The sequence below is a fragment of the Hemitrygon akajei genome, chromosome 7 (genome assembly GCF_048418815.1).
Source record: "Hemitrygon akajei chromosome 7, sHemAka1.3, whole genome shotgun sequence".
In the NCBI taxonomy this organism is placed as follows: Eukaryota; Metazoa; Chordata; class Chondrichthyes; order Myliobatiformes; family Dasyatidae; genus Hemitrygon; species Hemitrygon akajei.
Genome location: NC_133130.1, coordinates 70,837,611 through 70,860,571, shown reverse-complemented (window position 1 = coordinate 70,860,571; position 22,961 = coordinate 70,837,611). Strand labels below are relative to the sequence as shown.

The following is a 22,961-nucleotide window of genomic DNA, read 5'->3' as shown; positions in this document are numbered from 1 at the left end:
CACTGTTGACATTTGATAAAGTGGAGCTATTTAATTGACCATTACATCTGATTATCACACTTTGTTAATTAGTGTCGCAGCAGGATTTCATGGCATAGTTGATTTATGGATTGGCTGCGTGATTGCAAGGATTAGTATGTTAACAGAATTGGGATGGAAGGTGCACAGTTTTATTTCTAAGGTATATTTTTGTATGTGGGCTAGCCTGCAATTTGACCTTGAAACATTGACCAACTCATCCTCACAAGATGAGTCAAATTTTAATTTCATGCATTGTTTCTATTGCATTAGCTGATCCCAGTTGGCACAAGATTAGAATTTCAATATTTGCTTTGCAGTTCTCATTTAGTCCAAGAGGAGATTAGAATCAAGTATATAAGTACCTTCAGGAAAGCACGGAACTAGATGGAGGACTGCTACCTCCTCTCTGTCATCCTGAACCCATGAACACTACCTCCCTATTTTGCTTTCTTTTTGCACTATTTATTTACTTTTAAATTTATTTATTATTGTCACTCAGTGTAACCATTTTATGTATTGCTTTCCACTGCTGCTGCAAAACAACATATTTCATGACAGATCTGTATGTCAGTGATAATAATCCTGATTCTAATTCTAATGTCCTTGGTCTTGTTGGCATTATTAATTAAGAATCAGATAGCTTATGGCATCTTTTTGGCATAATGTACTTATTTGTACGAGTTACCCAGTTAGTCCTGCTCCCTCAGCTAGCTTATGGCATCAGTCCCACAGTTTTCTCTGTAAATTGAGGCATTACTGATAGGAAACAGAAATCAGGATAATTTCATTCCTTTTGTCAAAATATGCAGTGTTTTCTGTTGAGTAGTCCATGAATTATTGTTTCATATGAAGGTGTTAAAAATGGCTGCTATGTTGTATCTCTTTTGATTGTGAGTTGAGATGATAGTTTGCTATAAATCAATAATATACTTTTTTTTGTACAAGACCTGAATGGAGTGCTGAGGTACAAATAGTCAAGGTTGAGTGTGTGAAGTTCCAGGGAGGGGATGCATCTGAATTCTCTCATACGGGGGACTCGTTGAGTGGGTGGAAGTGTTCAAAGTGGAACAGATTTTACAGATACAAATTTTGTCACCTTGTTTTCCTACTTTTTGTTGTAGCTACAGTTTTAATTTCTATTGGCACTTCAGGTTGGAAATGTTCAGCTGATATTAAAATTTCAGGAAAGGTTTTTGTAAAGTTATTCAGGATTGTTTTATAAACACAAAGATCTAAATCTGTCAAACAAGCAAATCTAAAGGGAAATTGAAGTGTGAGTAGACCAGGCTTTGCTGAGTCCTTTGCTTAGTGTTACTTGTTCTGAGGAAGACTGCAGACTGAAGAACTCAACAAAATATTTGGAGAAAGCAGTCAATTATGACAATGATGCATCAAAACACACCATCAAATTGAGCCCTTTTGCACTAATTTTCTTATTTATGGGATTTCATATATGACAAAGCGTAATATAATTTCACAGTTGTGTTTGTATCTCAGAGTAAGTACTTTGTTTCTAGTACCCAATCTACACCATCACCATTTTCTATGTTTCTATCACCCAATATTCATTAGATTTAATCAAAATAAAGGATAGTAGCGTGGTGGGGTGGAAATGCATCTCTACCAAAGGAGGTGTAAGGCATCTCTTCCCTCTGCTACCCTGCAGGTTATTCTTGGGCAAGGTGTAGATCCTGCTTAGTCCCCTGATCAGGGTCACATGAAGTCATGCAGCAGATGGTGGATGGTCATATGAGCAGCTGATGGTCGTATAAGTCCTGGTTATGCAACCACTAATGCCAGCAAACAATCTCTGAAGAGCATTGATAATGGCCAGGGTCCCCAGTCTTGCAATGGCAAACCAGTTCTGTAGAAAAATTTTGCCATAAACAATCATGGTCATGGAAAGATCATGATCACCCACATCATACAACACAGCATAATGAATGAATGAAACGATACTGCATTGTGAACACTGGATACAATTAATTAAATTGGAGGAAGGGAAAGTAAATCACTGCCTCCCCTGAAAGGTCTGTTTGGGTCCCTGGATAGTAGGTAAAGAAGAACTGAAAGGACTTTCTTTTAATTGCATGGAAAAGTGATCTGAGAAAAAGTATAGTTGGAAAAATGGACAGGGGGATGTGATGGGATGGATTCTTGGGAATACTGAATATGTATGGTTGGATGAAAGGAAATGGATGGAATTTTGTTCAAGATTGCGCAAATTGCCAGTGAATGAACTATATTTATTGCTTGCATTATGATTTCCTTTACATTGGAAAAACCAAATGCAAGTTGGTTTAGTGACTGCTTTGTCGAGCACCTTCATTTGCTCTACAGGAATGACATGAGAGCTCCCTGTTGCTTGCCACATCAATTCTCTATCCAGATCCCGCTCTAACCTATTATCTGTGCTCGGCTTCATTCTCAGCACGTTGCAGCCTTCTGAACTGTATTTTAATTTCTATGACTTTAGTTAACATGCCAGCTGTAATTTTCTGCTCAATTGCTGTTGGTTCTAACTAATAGTTGGGCTGTTATAATTTTGAAAGAGTATGCTGCTTCAAGTTCCTTTTCTAAAAACATCCATGCAAAGTCAGTTTCTTTCATTATGTAAATATACGTTTTCCTTCTGCGTGCAGGACTTTATATTCTGCTCTGCTAAGTTTATTCGTAATCTCTCCATCACTGCACAACTCAGTTTATTCTCTGTATTAACATTTCTGTACCTCTGCATCTTCCACATTCTGTAAAAGTCAAGTTTGACCAAGCCCCACTTAATCTGTTATTTACGGAAATAAGAAGCAGTGAAGGTGCAAAGAGAAATTCCCTGGATCTTGTTCAACTCATGTCTGCCAGGCATCCTAAAGAGTATTCTTAATCAGGACTGCAATAAGCTTATCCTTAATCCTTAATAAAACCAAAAGAAATGTAACTTTCTCAGTGTTCTTCTTTTGTATACATAAAAGGCACACTGGTGACTGGTTGAAGGAAAAGAAGACTGATGAATTGTTTTCTTTCCCTTCCTCACTCAGCTTTAGGTGATTGAGCCTTAATATAATGTGAAACACAAATATTCTTAAATAGTCATTTGGCCCTTCGAGACTGCTCCAGCATTGTTCAAGAACTGAGTTGTGCAGTGATGGACAGATCTCCTATCACTGAGCCAATGATGTACCCTTGTTTTGATTAATATTGAGATATCTCTCTTTCTATATCGGTTTTGAATGAACTTTGTCACGGCTCTCAAAAGTTATATGATTGTCGTCTGCATGAAGAAATTTGTCCACATCTCCCTACAAAATGGTATATACCATACCGCTCCCAATGGAAAAATTTCTAAACTTTTTAACCTGATGGTAACCTTCAGTGTGGTTGAGCATTTGATCCTTTGTCACCAACTCTTCACAGTTACCCAGATATGTCCACACTTCCTTGGTACCATTCTGATTGTCGCACAGGATCATGTGCAGTGGCCTCAGTAAACAATAATGTACTATTGTTGATCCTCTAACCTTTATTTCTCATCTGAAAATGTATGTTCCTGTAACTATACTGATCATAACCACTCGATCTCATCAACTCATTTCTCAAACTTTTCACTGTCCCTGAATTGTCAGATCATGTGTTGAACATCAACTGCATGCAGAACAGAATTTATCTCAATTAAACATTGGAGATAGCAAAGCTATCAGTTTCAGATTACATCACAATCTCCATTCCCCAGTCATTTAACAGCCCTCTAAAACTAAATTTGGCTGTTTGTACAGAGGTGTCAGATTTAATGCCTAGCTGAATTTGTGGGCCATAAATACATTCCGTCAATCAGAATTTTCACACATTGAACAACTCCACCCAATCTCAGCTCATCAGATTCTTAAAACCTTATTCACGTCTGCAGTCTCTTGTGTCTTTAATCTACATCTGTCTTTGATTAAGTCGGTGCTTTCTTGCATGGCCTTGCACTTTCTACCTTGAATAAGTTTTAGGTAATCATAAGCTCTGCTACTCTTTCTTTAACTCTGTGTCCCTTTTGTCCCTGTGCTTGCTTTCAGCCCACTTCTTGAAATGGCCTTTGAAATCCTCTATTTTCTTTAAACACGTGAACATACATACACTGTTTCAATTACAATCTCTTGAGCATTTCTGATTTTATTTATTTGTTGTACTAATTATGCCTTCAGTTACATTGTCGTAATATCTGGAATTCTGCAGAACAGTCTCCAGATCTTTAATTTTTTTTTGTTTAAAATGTTTATTCCAACCTACCTCTTTGAATTTCAAATTATCTGGTAAGATATTATTGGATGCCTTGTTTTTATTAGCAGGCTTTTGCCAGGTGGTTTAGGATATTTTTGATATTAAAGGTGCAATGTAGCTTCAAATTGTTACTTTAGACATCATCAGAGAAGAATTTTCAGAAGCAAAATTCTTTCTGTAATTGCTGTTTAAAATTTGGAATCCTTTGCTTCCATTTGTTTAACTTAGGTCTGTTGGTTGGAATAGATTATGAAAACAGTGATAAAGGATGTTGAGAAAAGACAAAAAGGTTAGGATTTATATGTGGGTGTCTTTGAATTTCAGAAATAATGTTGCAGCTGTTGGAAAAAACAGGTCTTTACATCAAATGAAGGTCAATCTCACTTGAACACTTCACCTTGATCATATCACCACTGATTCTGGTCTGACTCACACCATACTTGCAGAAATCTATTCAGTTCCTTGCTTCTGTAAATTTAAAATTGAAACATAGAATCCATGAAACAGTCAGCAAATTCAATTGCCATGGTGGAAAATAGGAGAAAAACAAGTGCAAAATATGCCTTAAAATAGCATAGAATTTTCCCATTACATTGACTGGATGCTAATCACTGACTTTAGTTGAGGACTGTTATAAAAATTAACAGCATTTGAAACTTGTTAATTTGATGCCTTCATGAAGAAATGCATTCTCACTGCCATCAGAATTATAGGTACAAAAACAAACATTTTTCACTCCAAGTTCTTGTGTGAGAGTGTGTCCAAAATTGAAGCACAGTTTATTTGGAAACCACATGTTAATCAAAGTTCAAAGTAAATTTATTATCAAATTACATTTGTCATCACATACAATCATAAGATTCATTTTCTTGTAGGCATACTCAATAAATCCATGATAGAAAAATAACCATAAAGAATTAATGAAAGGCTGCACCAACTTGGGCATTCAACCAGTGTGCAAAAGACAACAAACTGTGCAAATACAAAAAGAAAGAAATAATAATAATAATAATAATAAATAAATAAGCAATAAATATCAACAACATGAGACGAAGAGTCCTTGATAGTGAGTCCATAGATTATGGGAACATTTCTCTTATGGGGTGAGTGAAGTTATCCCTTCTGGTTCAAAAGCCTGATGGTTGAGAAGTAATAACTGTTCTTGAACTTGGTGGTGTTTTGTGTTTTTTATTTAAAATTGATCAGTTTTGGCATTGGACTCCTCACCCTCATTGACCACAACCTCAAGATCTCAGTCCCACAGTATGGCATTGTTACCTATCAGCAGCCTTTGTTTTGAATACATCTTGAGCTGTGAGTTTGAATATTACTTCAATAGCTACTTGTATTCTTGTAACCTCTTGAACATAGAACATCCCAAGGTCCTTCAGAGAGAGTTATTAGCAGATTTGACAGCAATTTGCATAATCATGTTATCATTGGTTTCTTCAAAGAGTAAGATTTTAAAGAATGCCTTAAAGGAGGAAAAGGAGATGGAAGGGCAAATAGATATTGGGAGAGATATTTTGGCCATTTGTAGCTGAAGCATAACAACGAGAGATGAAACATTTATGCCTGGAGTTGATCAAAGGAGCAGAATTGGAAGAAAACAGAGAAAGAGAGCTTGTTTTTTTAAGTGATGTTAATTTCTGAATAAATATTCAGAATACAAGAGATAACATGCTCATTATGTCAAATGGAATCAGTATCAGGTTTTATTCTTTCTGACTTACATGGTGTAGAATTTGTTGTTCCTATCAGCAGTACACTGCAAAGAAATAACATGACTATAAATTACAAAACATAAATCATGCATTAAACAAGATTAATGAATACTGCTCATTGAGTCCATAGACCGCTCAGAAATCTGATGACAGAAGGGAAGAAGCTGTTCCTGAATCCTTGAATGTGTATGTTCAGGCTGCTGTCCCTCCTCCCTGATGGTAGTGACAAGAAGAGGGCATGTCCAGGGTAGTGAGGGCCCTTAATGATGGTTGTCACCTTCTTGCTTTATTGTCATGAACGTAAGTCATGAAATTTATTGCTTTGTGGCAGCAGTTCATTGTAAGCAAAACAAAATACCAGTTACAATAAAAACAGTGTAAAAGAGGAATAGCGAGGTTGTGTTCATGGATTGTTCTGAAATTGATGGCAGAGGGGAAGAAGCTCTTCCAAAAACATTGAGTATGAATCTTAAGGCACTTGTACCCTCTTCTCTGATGGTAGCAATGAGAAGCAGGCATGTCTCAGATGGTTAGGGTCCTTAACCTCTTGAAGATGTCCTTGATGTCGGTAATGCCCATGATGAAGATAGCTGAGTCAACAATGGCTTGTTGCAGTCCTATGCATTGGAGCCTTCATATCAGTCTGAATACTCTCTATGTTATATCTATGGAAAGTTGCTGGAGTCTTTGGTGACATACCAAATGTCCTCAAACTCTGAATAACACAGCCATCTTGATGATCAAATCAGCATGATGAGCCAAGGACACATCCCGAGGAATATTGACAACCAGGAACTTAAAGCTGCATACCCTTTCCACTGCTGATCCCTCAATGAGGACTGATGTGTGTTCTCCAAGCCTCCCCTTCCTGAAGTCCATAATCAGTTATGTTGCTATCACGTTGGAGACACAAACACTGTGTCAGATTCCACTCAGTGCTTCTTTCCAGAATTCAACACACTTTCCCCTTTGATGGACTCAGCTCTGACTGACAACTGGCAGATGGGAAGTTATTTCTTATCATTTTAGAGGTAGAAAGATGATAAGAGGCATAGAGTGGATGGTCAGAGACTTTTCCCCAGGGCAGAAATGGCCAATATGAAGGAGCATAAATTTAAGGTGAATAGAGGAATATTGAAATCTATAGACTCTTGAAAGACCCAGGTAGAGTAGATGTGGAAAGGATATTGCCTATGGTGGGTAAGTCTCAGACCGGAGCGCCCAGACTAAGAATAGAAGGACATCATTGGGAACAGATGAGGAGGAATTTCTTTAACTCGAGGGTGGTGAATCTGTGGAATACATTGCCACAAATATAAATAATTATACTTAAAACGGAGATTGATAGTTTCTTGATTAGTTAGAGTTGAAGGTGATGTGGAGAAGGAAGGAGAATTGGGTTTAAAACGGAGAATAAATCAGCCATGATTGAATGGCAGAACAGATTTATGTCTTTGGGTTTTATGGAATCTATGGGGGGTATGTCTGAGATAGTTTTTTTATATACGGTGCATGGAACACACTACTGGAGTGGTGGTAGAGGCAGATACATTAGAGTCATTTAAAGACACTTTGATAGGCACATGAATAGAGGAAAATGGAGGGCTACATGAGGGGGGAAAAATGAGAAGATGGATCAAAGAGCTGGTTAAAAGGTCAGCACAAATTTGTGGGCCAAAGGGCCTGTACTGTGTTGTGCTCCTATGTCCTTAAGCCCTCCATCTTGCTGGTGTTGAGCACGAGATGGATGTTGCAACACCAGTCAACCAGTTGATCTATCTCACTTCTTTGCACCACTTCATTTCCCTCTGAGATTTTACCAACAGCAGTGGTTCATCTGTTAAATGTCATTGGCCACAGTCATGAGTGTAGAGAGTAGAGAAGTGGGCTAAGCACCCATGCTTGAGGTGCGCCGGTACTGATTGTCAGTGAGAAGGAGATTTATCACTGATACGTACTGACTCTGCCGATGAGAAAGGTATTGAAGCTTGGTGATTAATACTGAGTGGTTGATGGTATTGAATGTGAAGCTGTAATCAATAAACTGCAGCCTAATGTATGTTTTGCTGTTGTCTTGGTGCTCTAAGCAGAGTGGAGAGCCAGTGAGTTTGTGTTCACAGCAAACCTCTGTGGTGGGAATGTTTACACTCTGTTTACAGAATATTCAGGGCTCTGATTAACAATTGAAGAGGGAGATGTGATTTCTGACAGTGCAGTTGTTGCTTCAGTATTGCTTTGAAATGTCATCTGATGATTTTGGTTTGAAGTATGTGAATTGGAATATGGATTTGCTATCTCTTGACTCAGAGGTCAAAGTGCAATCTAATGAACAATTAAATTTAATTGACTTTGTAAACTTACATCCTTCATATACATGAGGAGTAAAAATCTTTATGTTACGTCTCCATCTAAATGTGCAACTTATAGTAATTTATAATAAATAGTATGTACGACAGGACAGTCAATATAAGATAGAAATACAGTTGTATCAGCATGAATTAATCAGTTTGATGGCCCGGTGGAAGAAGCTGTCATGGAGCCTGTTGGTCCTGGCTTTTATGCTACAGTACCATTTCCTGGATGGTAGCTGCTGGAACAGTTTGTGGTTGGGGTGATTTGGGTCCCCGGTGATCCTTCAGGCCCTTTTTACACATCTGTCTTTGTAAATGTCCTGAATAGTGGGAAGTTCACATTTATAGATGTGCTAGTCTGTCTGTGCCACTCTCTGCAGAGTCCTGCAATTGAAGGAAGTACAGTTCCCATACCAGGCAGTGATGCAGCCAGTCAGAATGCTCTCAATTGTCCCCCTGTAGAAAGTTCTTGGGATTTGGGGACTCATAACAAACTTCTTCAACCGTCTGAAGTAAAAGAGGTGCTGTTGTGCTTTTTTCACTATAGAGCCGGTATGTACAGACTGCATGAGATCCTCGGAGATGTGTATACTGAGGAACTTAAAGCTGTTCATCCACTCAACCCCAGATCTATTGTTGTCAATAGGGGTTAGCCTGTCTCCATTCCTCCTGTAATCTACAACCAGCTCCGTTACTTGTGTGACATTGAGGGAGAAGTTGTTTTATTGACACCACTGTGTCAGGGTGATGACTTCTTTGTAGGCTGCCTTGTTATTATTTGAGATTAGGCCAATCAATGTAGTATCGTCAGCAAATTTAATTAGCAGATTGGAGCTGTGGGTGGTGACACAGTCATGGGTGTGCAGGGAGTAAAGGAAGGTCAGAGAGAAAACACTATGAATTATTTCAGTTACTGAGGTGATGCAGGTTTTCTGAAACCTCAGTGGTTTATTATCTAATACTGACCATTTTGTAGGTAAGTATGATATTCCATTTATAAAAGGTAATTTATATAAATGTCATATTACACTGAACATTTTTAAGTCACGGCACTGTATTTTGATCAATTTACAAATGTTCTTTCATGAACAAAAAAAATCAATGGTTTTGTTTTCCTGGCTGTTACGTTGGTCCGTGTACTGATAAAATTGCTTTGTGTGAATGAAGTTACCTTATTAAGTTGCACATTAAAATTTTACTTTTCGAAGATTCCATATGTCGTCTTATTTAGGCAGACTTTCTGCACTTCTTAAGCTCCCTCTGTTTTGTTGGGCCAGAGTACAGTCTGCTTGATAAGTGATTCTAATCCTTGCATATACTGTGTTTTGTCATTGCTGTGAGATTTAATAAGCACTTTGAAGAGCTTTGTGTTTAAATGGAAAGCTTATATCCCTCAGTAATGTACTAGCAAATGCATTTACGAGGAAATCTGCAGATGCTGGAAATTCAAGCAACACACAAAATGCTGGTGGAACGCAGCAGGCCAGGCAGCATCTATAGGGAGAAGCACTGTCGACGTTTCGGGCCGAGACCCTTCGTCAGGACGAACTGAAAGGAAAGATAGTAAGAGATTTGAAAGTAGGAGTGGGAGAGGGAAATGTGAAAAGATAGGAGAAGACCGGAGGGGGTGGAGTGAAGCTGAGAGCCAGAAAAATGATTGGCAAAAGGGATACAGAGCTAGAGAAGGGAAAGGATCATGGGACCAGAGGCCTAGGGAGAAAGAAAGGGGGAGGGGAGCACCCGAGGGAGATGGAGAACAGGCAGAGTGATGGGCAGAAAGAGAGAAAAAAAGGGGAGGGGGGAAACATTGACTTCTCTAATTTCCGTTCATGCCCCTCCTCCCCTTCTTACCCCATCCCTGATATATTTAGCTTTTCCCCCCTCCCCTTTTTTTTTCTCTCTGCCCATCACTCTGCCTGTTCTCCATCTCCCTCTGGTGCTCCCCTCTCTCTTTCTTTCTCCCTAGGCCTCCCGTCCCATGATCCTTTCCCTTCTCTAGCTCTGTATCCCTTTTGCCAATCACCTTTCCAGCTCTCAGCTTCCCCCCACCCCCTCCGGTCTTCTTCTATCATTTCACATCTTCCCCTCCTCCTCCTACTTTCAAATCTCTTACTATCTTTCCTTTCAGTTAGTCCTGACGAAGGGTCTCGGCCCGAAACGTCGACAGTGCTTCTCCCTATAGATGCTGCCTGACCTACTGTGTTCCACCAGCATTTTGTGTGTGTTGCTAGCAAATGCTTTGGTGTTTTGTCTTCATATAATTCTGCTATTCACAATAAGTTTTCTCAGTAGTTACATTATATAGCTATTTAATGTTCTGAAAATGCCTTTGTCAAAGACTCAAATAAATTAAAGGCTAGCATGGTCAAGTACTGAAGACCAAGGTGTTTACAAGTTATTGGTTTCATTAGACAGAAATGTCAAAACAGATATATTTAATCCAGGAATAGCATTGCAGATGCAGCTCTTCAATATTCTGAACAAACTTAAACCATCTGTCTGGTTGGTCAGGTGTCCACTGGAGATTTTTGTCAAGAACTGCCCTTCCATTCATCATAGCAAAGGATCATTTGCTCTGAATTTCATTGGTTGGACTGTATCTCCTTGGACCTGGCCCTACAGTTCCAGGAGATGGGCAGTGGGACTAGGCTCTGAGTTTTGATGCTGTACTCCAGAGTGCCCTGGTGGGCTTCACTGAAGGCAAGGTTGGAAATGGAGCTTTGCCTTCTTTGAACTTTGTAATAGGTTTAAAATACAGACACATTTAAAACTATTAAAAGTGATGTGTACAAAGTTGATTAAAATGCTTAGAAATTATTAAAACAATCGCATTAAAGTTAAGATTATTAATAAAATAATTAAAAAATAAAATGCTGGAAGTACCGAGCAAGTTATGTTAGTGGCCCAAATGGATTTTTACAAACTATTGATTTCGTTAGTCAGAAATGTCAAAACAGATCTATTCCAGAAATAGCATTGCAGAAGTTGCTCTTTAATATTCTGCACAGACGTAAAACATCTGGCTGTGGACTTCGAAGACAGATATATTACTCCTCCTTAATTATAGAAACTTCCAGCGAATTATTGTATTTTACTCCTACATTCACGAAGTTTCAATTAAGCAAATGGGTGTAATGTTGAGCGTTATTTAGAGATTGCAGTATGTGACTTGAATTGGACTGAGGATTTGGTTTGCGCTGCAGTGTTGAGAGGAGAGCATTAACCCATAATATACTCTGTACTTTCATCAGTCCATCTTATTTGAAGCGATGTTACGAACTGCAACAACTGGATAGGGACATGGTATATTGAATGTCTCAGTTTTGCAGCCAGCTCTTAGCACTTTGGTATGTTCAAGAAACTTAGAGCAGTGCAGCATTTGCTTTGCTGTGACAAATTCTGCCAATGCATCAGCACCTGCTTCAATTAGCTGATCAATTTCACTGATGCCTGTCTCCCCTTCATGTTCACCCAAGTGCAGACTATCCTCTTTCAATCCCCTCTTTGAGTTGTGTACAGATGGTCTCAGTTGTTTGTCTTGGTCACCGGATTAATCTTTAAAAAATGCCATTTGTCATACTCCTGACAGGGGTCATTACTCTCTCTCTCACCTCATTTGGCATTTAGAGCTTGTTTAGTCTTAAATGTAAATTACTTAGCTCAAAGAAAGCCTTCGTCTGACACCTGTTATGCCTTGCAAGAAATGATTCTCAAATTTAGTCAAACAGCAACCTCAATGTGAGATGCAGACAAATGTTTATACTTTATTCTGTTTCGTCCAGCTCATTCCATGAATTATTTAGAAAATAAGATTAACAGTGGCTTGTTCAGATTTCAGGCTTTTGTTCGAATTGCATTTGAGCACAGCACAGACCAATCTGATTTATGCTCTGAGTCCAGTACACTATTATATGAAGTGCACTGCACCGTGATCTGATGTGCAATTTCACTGATGTAATAAAACATTCCACAGCCCACCAGCATTTTATTACATGTTTATGTTTCAATGAATTGAACTTATGGTGGATTTTCCCAAAGGTCATTTGCGTCTATAAATGACCTAAGCATTTTAACTCCGCGAACTTGTCTGCCATGACTACCACAATGATCTTTTGGCACTTATTTTATGACTGGCGACATTTTCTAAATGATCAAATGAACTATAAAATTAAATCCTGGATTCTCTAGGCAACTAGATAACTAGAAAAGTTATTAACACAATGTCAAAAGCTGAAGATCAGCATAAAACTGTGTTTGCATCTGTTACCTGTTACTTTCTCCCTCCTGGTGAAAATACTTTAGGAAACATTGATTTGCCATTTTGAACTTGTTTAAAACTAGACTCCATCTAATTTGACTGTTATTATTATCATGCGCCTGCATCGCAATACAATATTTATAATCTGGGAGAAGCCAGAAGATCCCATCTGTAAGTATTATTTTCAAGTGACCTTAAAGTTGTGGACAATTCCTTGTTCCTTTGAAGCCAGTGCCATCATCTGGCTTGCAAAGTAGGCTTGCTGGTTCAAATGTTTTTGAAGTAGAGCCAAGGAGAGTTGCCTCAGTGACCAAAAGTTGACATTTGAGAAACCTACATATCCTCCTCCAGTTATTATTCTTTCTCAGGCAAAAGTCACAATTTAGCCATTTGCTTTTCAGGGAGTGATGTCTGACGAGTTGGATTGTAGTAGGTAGCAAAAGAGCTCCCCACGGAACTCAGATTGGGCAAAGCTCCTTATTCTCAACCTCATTGATCAGGGCACCTTCCACAGCACAGATCACTCTACCAAGCAGAAATCAAGAGCCAGTTTGTCAAAAAAAGCTCTAAAGCTTCGGCAACATCTGCATGAGGCCTGAACTGGAGCCTTACATTGAACGTGTTCATCTCAGTAATCAAGCCCAGTGGTACTGGGTTGCAGAGATGCAAGGGAAAAATGCTAAAACTTTGCATCACTTTCAGTCGTGATTCATCTGTGTTATTGTTGAGGATCACGATGCAGTGACAATACACTTGTGCTTTATGGTAAATTATGATGCTCAGTAAGTTTTCAATACATTGTTCCCAACTGATCATATTTTAAGTCCACGTGTTGGGGTTTAATCACCCCTTCTTCCCAGATTAAGGTGTATTCATGATCACAGTTAATTATGGAAGAATTAAGTAAATTCCTAGAGTTGTCACCACGGCCAAATAGTTCACAATACTTCAAAATATTGTTAATAATCAAATACCACATGGTGCTCATTTGAACAAATAACATTGGTCTTTTTGCTGAGAAATCATAATTTTTCCACAAATTTTTATTTTATGCTACAAACCAGTCCCCCATCAGGGGGACTAGAGTCTGAACGTGGCAGGGGGAAAAAATTCAGAAGTTTATCAAAAATAGGATCAATGTTAAATCTTTGGCCAACTGAACTAGACCAATGTTGGCTAAATACAATATGCTTTCAGGGAAGAGTACGTGCATTCTCAGTTAAATAAATGGATTTTGAATTTCCAGGAGTTTGAATTAACAACTTTTAAATGTGGTGATCGGTTTCTTTGTGCATTGAATGAAAGCAATCAGAAACTGAAATTCAAAATTGCACAGCCACGAGCTCCATTGACTCTGGTTCCTTTTTGCCTCCCAGTTTGTGTATTGATTTCCTTCAAGGATCTGCATAATTATAATTGAAATGAAAATGTGTAATGAAGCAAAAAAAATATCTTGGAGTTGACATTCATTAAATATTACATCAACATTGTGATGCTCCAGATGACTCACATCACTTGATTTTAATATTGTGTGGTTCATTCTGAAATCCAGATAGCAAAACAATTATTTTTTTTTAAGTTTTAAGAAAATATTGTATTTTTTTTTCTTTCATCATCCCCATTAGGCTTTTAAAGAGGAAATTGTTCCAATGAAACAAGAAATCAAAATATTAAATGACCTGGCTGGTCAGTTATCTCCTCTTGATGTCACTTTGTCTCCCAAGACTTCTCATCAGCTTGATGACCTAAATATGCGGTGGAAACTGATAAAGGTAAGAGTGAAAAAGAAAATAATTTACAAAATTAAGCTGCATGCTTGTGTATACAAAGAAGAGAAGGCTGCACTGCTCCACAATCCAAAGCATATAATTTCTTTCCAAACCTGGGAAGAAATCAAAAGTGTTGCTTCATAGAAGAGGATATTTAATTTAGTTCCTTAGCACAATGAGCAGTTCAGTTTTTGTTATCATACTTTACGTGAAACACAGTTAATGTCTGTTGCTGATTTGCAGTTTTGCATCGTGGAGTTAAAAAGCCATAGCTTGATTATGCTAGAAATGACAACAGAAGTAAAAATTGCTGAAATGTGTCTCCAGTCACACAAATAGGTTCAGAGTGAAGTAGTATTGAGCTGGAATATTAATGGCTGGACTTTGCACATCTGTCAGAAAGGATTTGGAGGTCAGCTGCTGGGATCTCTTCAGTATTGAAGAGTTATCTCTGATAATTTATATCCTTGGCAGAGACATGCTGCAAAGAATTGCCAAAGTTATCTTAATTGATGTATAGAAAGGAAAAAATAATGCCAGTTATGCAGTAGGTTTCTTTCAGCTGTGTCACATTTGGAAATTTTCTTCAAACTTAATCCAAGCAGAGTTTGGAAAAAATAATTTTAGTTTTATGTAACTGGTTTGTCCAGTCTGATATTTGGCGCAGACATGACTCCCAATGTTCTCTTTGCCCATGCAGATAAATTAAGTAACTAATTTAGTGCTTGATCTCTGTTTGGATCTTTTGGTTGGAAACTGTTCATGTGTCGGTATTTGGCATCTCCCCATGTTAAGTAGGCTTTTCATACACTTGGTCAAGCCCTGAAAAATCTTCATGCATTTCACTGAGATCTCTCCTTTTCGAAACTGAAAAATGGAGAGGATTAGACTACTAAATCTCTCCTCTGGGGAAAGCAGGATTCCAAGAATCAAGTTGGTGAAAACATCATTTTATCATTCCTTAATTAGGGTTTCAGATCTGTATGGAAAATTCCAGCTGTAGTCCCTACTCTTATTTTTAAGCCCTATTGTCTTAAAGATTAACATGCTGTTCCTAATTTGTTGCTGAAAATACACATGAAAATTTAGATACACAATGATTTAATGACTTGGCATCTTTGTATAAAATTCTGTCATATTAGGATTTGTAAAAGCCCTTAATCACAAGGTTATTTATTGACTCTCCTTCATCGCATTTTAGTAGATCAAGTGTAGCCTGTTTTCATGTTTGTTTGTCAACATTGAGATCTGAAAAACTATCTCTTTAAACTCTATGAATTTGTCCTCAGTGCTGTTAATTATTATAAGGGTGTAGCAATTCCCCATGATGAATGTGGTACCTTATCATCAACCACGTCCAATTTTTTTTCTTCTTTTACCATATCCACTATTGTTTGGGGCCTATATCCCCTCATCCATATTGTTTATCCAGTGCTGTTTCTCAGCTCCAGCCAAGCTGATTCATCATCTTCATTTGCCAAGCTAAAGCCCTTTCTCTCTGCTGGTTGTGATTAATCCTTGAACATTAGGGTGGCTGTGCAACATTTTCACTTTATCTTTGTCTCTGAAAGTATTGTAGAGTATTTAATTCCCAACCTTGGTCACGAAGCCACCATGTTTATAAAAAGGCTATTAGTTCATACCCATTTATTTTTATTTGTGCCATTAAAGCATCCATTTTGTTGCATGGATTCAGACAAAAAACTTTAAAGTTGCCGTTATCATTTCCCCTGCTGAGAGTCTAATTGCAACTATGCTGTATGCACCATTTCTTCCAGTACATTCTAGCTATCATTATCTACTTTGCTACCATTGTCTGTCATGTGTTATGCAGTATTTCCCATTACTAAAATCCTCCCACCCTGCATCCAGTTCAAAGCATATCAACAGCTATGGTTATTTAATATGCTAGAATTCAATGTGTTAATGAAAATTAATTGCATTAAACTATCAGCAATCAATGCCAAATGGAAATTTCAGTTCAGAGTTATTCTGCCTCAGCTTCACTATTGGTATGGCTGTACAGTTGAATGCTTAATTGGCACACCTGACACCAGTAAAATTGCAGCTTTCTGATGTCTCTCTTAATCTGTGCTGCAGTAGTGTTTGCATGCAGAAGCTACAGAGTGAATTCCAGGAATTTAACGTGTCCTACTCCAGACTAGCTTTTCCCACTATCTGAGAGTTCCCGGTTCCTAAAGCAATGGAGTGAAAGTTGTTTGACTTGGGGGGGGGGGGGGGGGGGGGGGAGAGGGAAGAAAAACTTGACAAGCAAGTGGCTATTTCTTCTGTAGGTTATTGCATTCATCTGCACAGATAGAATCTGGAATATGTTTCACATTTCAAACCTGGACATGGCTGCGTGATTCCTAAAAGGTGTATGGTCAACATGAATTGCAAATTAAATGGTAAGGTTGAATTTGGTCAGAGTCTAGATTTAGGGGAGGACTTTGCTTTCTCTGTTGAGAAAGTCAGTGTGATAACTCCATTGTCACTGTGAGTCTCAGTGGCTCTGTTTATCATTCCAGGTTGCTGTTGAGGATCGAATCAAGCAGTTGCAAGAAGCGTACCGGGATTTTGGTCCATCATCACAACATTTCCTTTCCAGTAAGTCAGATGTATAGAAACCTGATATATTTTAAATATAATAATGTTGCAGGTAGACAGTATCCAGAGCATTAATGCACTTATTTGAAAAGCCATGGAAGACATTTACTGTGCATTTGCAAAATGAACTGTATGCGTTGTCACCAAAAAATGGAGTTTAATGTTTTTCAAAGCTTTATGTTTAATGGATTGTGAGCGAAGCAAGTACCTTTCACATATTTTTGTCACAGTTGAGTTCTAATCCATTCTTTTTATTTCTCTAGCATCTGTTCAGTTACCATGGCAGAGAGCTGTATCACACAACAATAAGGTGCCATACTACATCAAGTAAGTTTTCTTTGTGTTATAATCAACTGCCTCAATGGATGGCTGGGATTTTCACATGGTTTGGGTAGAAGTGATTGCCATAGGTAGGAGTTGCAAATGAAGTTCATGGGTAGGGAGAGAGGTAAGTGAAATTGAAATATTATGACAATTGCAGGATAAGGTTTTTTTTGTCTGCTGAATATTCACTGCCCACATTTTCACAGGGAAGAACCAAGCATGCAAATTTGCACTGTTGTTTTCTGCCTTCTGGATTACTCAGTTCCAATATCTTATACCTCAGCTTCACTGTCTGCCCCTGCTCCCCCACCTTCCTGCCCTTAAAACCTTTGTGGTTAGACTTATAATAAAGTTTAAAGAAAAAGAGTAATTTTGATATGGCATGCCAAATAATCCAGATAATTATTTACTCTGAATTCATCAGGATCTTGTGCATAGCAATGTGTGGCCATTCAACCTATTGTATTTTTTTGTCAAATTGGAGTTTATTGTCACATATGTATGCACACGTGCAATGAAAGATATATTTACAGCAGTGTCGCAAGATTAGAGACACAAAATATCAAGAAAATCATAAATCAAACATTTATACAAAATGATACAAAAAATAACAATTAGAATAAAAAAGTCTGTTGAAGTGAGGCGTGATTAAAGTGGTCATCATGTTGCTATACTGAGATAGTGTTAGAGTTGTGCAGGTCATTAGACGAAAGAATGGTTGAAGGGAAGTAGCTGTCCTTGAACCTAGTGCTGTGGGACTTCAGGTTTCTGCTCCTGCCCAGTGGTAGCTGTGAAAAAATGACATGGTCCAAATGGTGGGGATCTTTGTTGATAGATGTTGCCTTTTGGAGGCAGCGCTGCATTAAATATCTCTGACGGTGAAGAGGAATGTGCCAGTGGTGTCTTGGGCTAAATCCACTACTCTCTGTGGCACTTTGTATTACTGTGAATTCCAATTTCCCACTTGTCCCACTCAAGCAGGTATTGTCAATCCTTTTCACATGGGCATTAGCCTCAAATAACTCTCCCTAGACCTCTGAGATTACGTCCACACTACACCGGATAAATCCGTAACCGAAGCTTTTTCTCTTCATTTTTACCCTCCGTCCACACTAAAACGGCGTTTTCGACCCCCGAAACCGGAGCTTTTCAGAAACGCTCTCCAAAGTGTGTATTTTTGAAAATGCCGCTTGGGCAGATCAATGTGGACGGGGTAGCCAGAGACGTCTGAAAACGCTGTCAGACGGTAGCGCACCATTTCATTGTTTTCTTGAACGCAACCTAACAATTTCAGAACAGACGGCAACAAGACTGAAGCCAGAAGAGTTAGAAATGTACTCACCAAATACTTTGACCCATAACTTACTGAATAAAAAAGTATGATGAAGGGATTCGGCCTGAAACGTCATCACTACCTCCTCCCATAGATGCTGTCTGGCCTGCTGAGTTCTGCCAGCATTTTGTGTTTTTATTTATTTCCAGCATCTGCAGATCACTCGTGTTGCCTTTGAATAAAAAAGTATACTCACTTTGCTATGTTTTCTGTCCTTGTTTATATGAAGGTGGTTTACCTATTTATGCATGTACTTCTCTGACAATAGATGTGTAACAGCCTAATGTAACATTGTATGGAAATACAAGATAACACTGATGCAGACATGTTTTACACATTTAACAAGGTGCTTTATTAATGCAACAGAGTTAGTCAGTTTTTCAATGTTCGTCGTCAGCCGGGTCAATCTGTCCGTGAACTCCCTGTCGGTTGCCTCCGTACGCTCCAGTATTTGTTTTTTTTTTACTTTAAGTCCTCCTGCGCGAGAGCCAACAGCTGCCCGTCGTTTAAGTTTTTCTAGTCAGTAACTGAACAAACACGCACTTTCACGGTGAGATTCAACACCAAACATGTCACTTGTTTTCGGTAGATGTGTCCTGTGCATGCGCAGTAGGAGATTTGCTGAAATCTCCGTTTCAATGTGGACGGAGATATTTTTAAAAACGCATAGTGTGGACGCCTATCGTTTTTACGCGAGACCGGCATTTTCAAAATTATCCGGTCTAGTGTGGATGTAGCCTAACATTGCTATTCCACTCAATTGCAGTAGAGATAGTTAAAATGACCAGTTAATGAAGCAATCTACACCTCTTTGGTATGGTGATCACCAAAAGAGCATACAAGTCACTAATCATTTAATAAATGAAATGGTGGAAAATAATCATTTAGGGTTAAAATCCAGGAAGAGCTGAATGTGTGCAGTTGATGCAAGGTAATTTGCGTGACTACTGCTGTGGTGTATTGAAGTAGCATCTACCTTCCCCGCTTTGGCTTTCTCCACTACATCAGCAGACATAGTAGCTAACAGTCACTAGTAGTTGAAGAAAAAGTGATGGGCTGGATCACTGTGGATGTATGGGTTTTCCACCATTCTGACTATATAACCAGATTAAATTTGCAGCTGCTCAGCTTCCAGATGATCAGAACCCATAGAACCATAAAACGTTACAGCACGGAAACAGGCCTTTTGGCCCTTCTTGGCTGTGCCAAACCATTTTTCTGCCTAGTCCCACTGACCTGCACCTAGACCATATCCCTCCATACCCCTCTCATCCATGTACCTGTCCAAGTTTTTCGTAAATGTTAAAAGTGAGCCCGCATTCACCACTTCAACTGGCAGCTCATTTCACACTCCCACTACTCTCTGTGTGAAGAAACTCCCCCTAATGTTCCCTATAAACTTTTCCCTTTTCACCCTTAACCCATGGCCTCTGGTTTTTTTCTCTCCTCGCCTCAGTGGAAAAAGCCTGCTTGCATTCACCCATCATAATTTTATACACCTCTATCAAATCTCCCTTCATTCTTCCCTGCTCCAGGGAATAAAGTCCTAACCTATTCAACCTTTCTCTTTAACTCAGTTTCTTAAGTCCCGGCAACATTCTTGTAAAACTTCTCTGCACTCTTTCAACTTATTAATATCCTTCCTGTAATTCGATGACCAAAACTGCACACAATACTCCAAATTCGGCCTCACCAATGTCTTATACAACCTCACCATAACATTTAGAAATAGATGGAAAAATCATATAAATCTAAACTATTGATAAATTTGGTGACAATTTACTTAACTGGTTCATATTCATTATTAAAATAATTAGCTTCTGTTATAAAATAACAAATCTTTGCTAACAATTTGACCGAAGGTGAATCATCCCATTTAAATGAATGGAGCTGTGTTACATGTGTCAGCCATGGCTGGCATAAAGGTGAGGGGACAGGTTGGAAGGGTATTTGACCTCGCAGCTCAGCAAAGTTAGGAATGCTCCAGGACTCAGTGAGTTCCATGGATCAACACCACAGCTCGGGATTGCAGAAGCCGTGATCAGTGGGTCTCTGTGCTGCAACGAGCAAGGGGTTTCCTGCAAAGTTGCTGGCTAGTCAACAGCGTGTTCCAGCCCTTTATTGCAGATCAGAAGATGAATACAAAAGTTTCTTAGTGATCCTCATATGTCAGAAGTATGTAATAGAACATGAAGTATTGGGACAAATGTAAGTGCAAAACTCTGTATATTCATATATGGGATGTGGTTGCATAGGCTTAGCAGCATATAATCGGCTATCCATTGTTACTCGTGCTGGTGGAGGTGTGCTGCCTTCCTGAACTATCGAAGTTCTCAAGTTATGGGTGTATCCACAATGCTGTTAGGGAGGGAGTTACACAGTTTTGACCTGGGAATGGCGAAGAACAACAGTACATTTCCATTTCAGTGGCTTGCAGGGCATCTTCCAGGTGGTCATGTTCCTGAGCTTTTGATGCATGTGTTCTCTAGCTGGCAGAGGTCATGGATTTGGTACGTCCTGTGTATGGAGCCCTGTCCAGCCATTATTTATGTGCAGTTTTTTTATGTATAGGATATACATTTGGTAAATGTGCCAAATTATAAAATTATAATCATAAAATAAAAATTATAAAATAATAATGATACATACTTAGTCTTGAGCACAATACTTAATTAACAAGCTGTCACGCTGATTAACCTGATAGCATGAAACTAGGGTGAGGAATGCCTTAGGACAGAGAGACAGAGATGAGCGGAAGTGTCTTCCCTGGAGGTTAAAACTTGACTTGCCCTTTGGATCATTTTTTCGGTTCTTCGTGTAGCATTAAAGAATGTGCCTTAACACATGTTCATTTAAATTAAGAATGTTTTATGTGAAGCTAGGGGGACCAAAAACTACTGCATATATCAAAACTAAAAGCTGTGATATGGAATTGTACAAAGCATTGCATGGCTTGAAATAGCATTGCAGTGACCTTCTTGTTAACCTGTTCTGACATTTTGCTGGTTCAACTTTTACCTTAAGCAGTTGCAGCTGAGTAAGCTGCAGCTATTTACATATTACTCTTCAAATTATGCATTATGGGTTCTATGTGTTCAGATCATATAGCTGATGTTTTTGGTAACACACACAAAATACTGGAGGAACTAAGCAAGTCAGGCAGCACCTATGGAGAGAATAAACACTATCTTGCAGACTGTTTGTTCCATAGATGCTGCCTGACTTGCTGAGTTCCTCCAGTATTTTGTGTGTGTTGCTGAAGGTTTCCAGCATCTCCAGAATGTCTTGTGTTGATGTTTTTGACAGATTTATAGTGTGCAGGTTAAATTCAAAACTTCTTAAATGTTTGTTATTTCTGAAATGGAAGATATGGCCATGTTTATCTGCAAATGCATACTCTCTGGTGCCATAATGTTAGGAGGTGCCCAGTTTAGAAACTATTCATGTCTGGTCAGTTAATTGTAAGGTTACCTGGTCGAGTGAAAGTGTAATTTGGATTACATATCTATTTCTTAGCCAAAGGATAAATACAGATAGCTGCAGTTCAAAGATGATTTGTGGAAAAGACAGGTCATTGTTACGTACATCTTCAAATCTTTGGCTGCATTTTGGATCAAGGTAATCATCAATAATATCAGTGCCTTCGGTGTGCACTGACGAGATCCGTCATTGTCTCTAAGTTGTCAGGTGGCTTCAAATATCTATTTATGCCTGCGCAGAATTTCCTCCAAGTGAACAGCAAGAAGATGGTGAACAAAAAGGCTTATAGGGCTCATTCTTACAATTCAAGTTTAATTATGATATTTGGATTATAAAAAAAGAACTATTCAAGAAATTTTGTGGAGCTTGCTTTGGATTTGGAGCTGATCTCTATATTTTCTTCCTAGTCACCAGACTCAGAGTACCTGTTGGGATCACCCAAAAATGACAGAACTCTTCCTTTCCTTGGGTAAGTGGACCCTCTGTAAATATTCTTCAGTTATGGGTGAAGTTTAGGACAGTGAGGAATGTGGTCAAAGAATACAGATCAGCTGGAAATATGGGTGGAGAAGTGCAGATGGAGTTTAATATGAAGTGTGAGGTTTTCTCTTTTGAAAGGTCAAATGCAAGAGGAAACTGCGCAGTAAATTGGAAGACTCAGTCATTGATGTACAGATGGATCTTAGGACACATGTCCATGGTTCTCTGAAAGTGGCAATGTGAATAGGGTGGTGAAGATGTACGGCATACTTTATCCTTTGGAACACTGAGTATATAAGTTGATGTCATGTTGCAGCTGTGTAAAACTTTGGTCAGGCCACCTCTGTGTGCATT

The 22,961-nt window shown here is 38.7% G+C and overlaps 1 protein-coding gene across 5 annotated transcripts in view; it reads left to right on the top strand.

Annotated features, from left to right (window-relative positions):
• The window catches only part of LOC140730544 (utrophin-like), a 460,763-nt gene that overhangs the window by 337,990 nt on the left and 99,812 nt on the right, over positions 1-22,961 (top strand). For all 5 annotated transcript variants that reach the window (XM_073051151.1, XM_073051153.1, XM_073051152.1 and 2 more), the window contains 4 exons: positions 14,240-14,386; positions 16,912-16,990; positions 17,254-17,317; positions 22,535-22,596. In XM_073051151.1, coding sequence (XP_072907252.1) covers positions 14,240-14,386; positions 16,912-16,990; positions 17,254-17,317; positions 22,535-22,596 — 352 coding nt within the window. The remainder of the gene's footprint in view (positions 1-14,239; positions 14,387-16,911; positions 16,991-17,253; positions 17,318-22,534; positions 22,597-22,961) is intronic.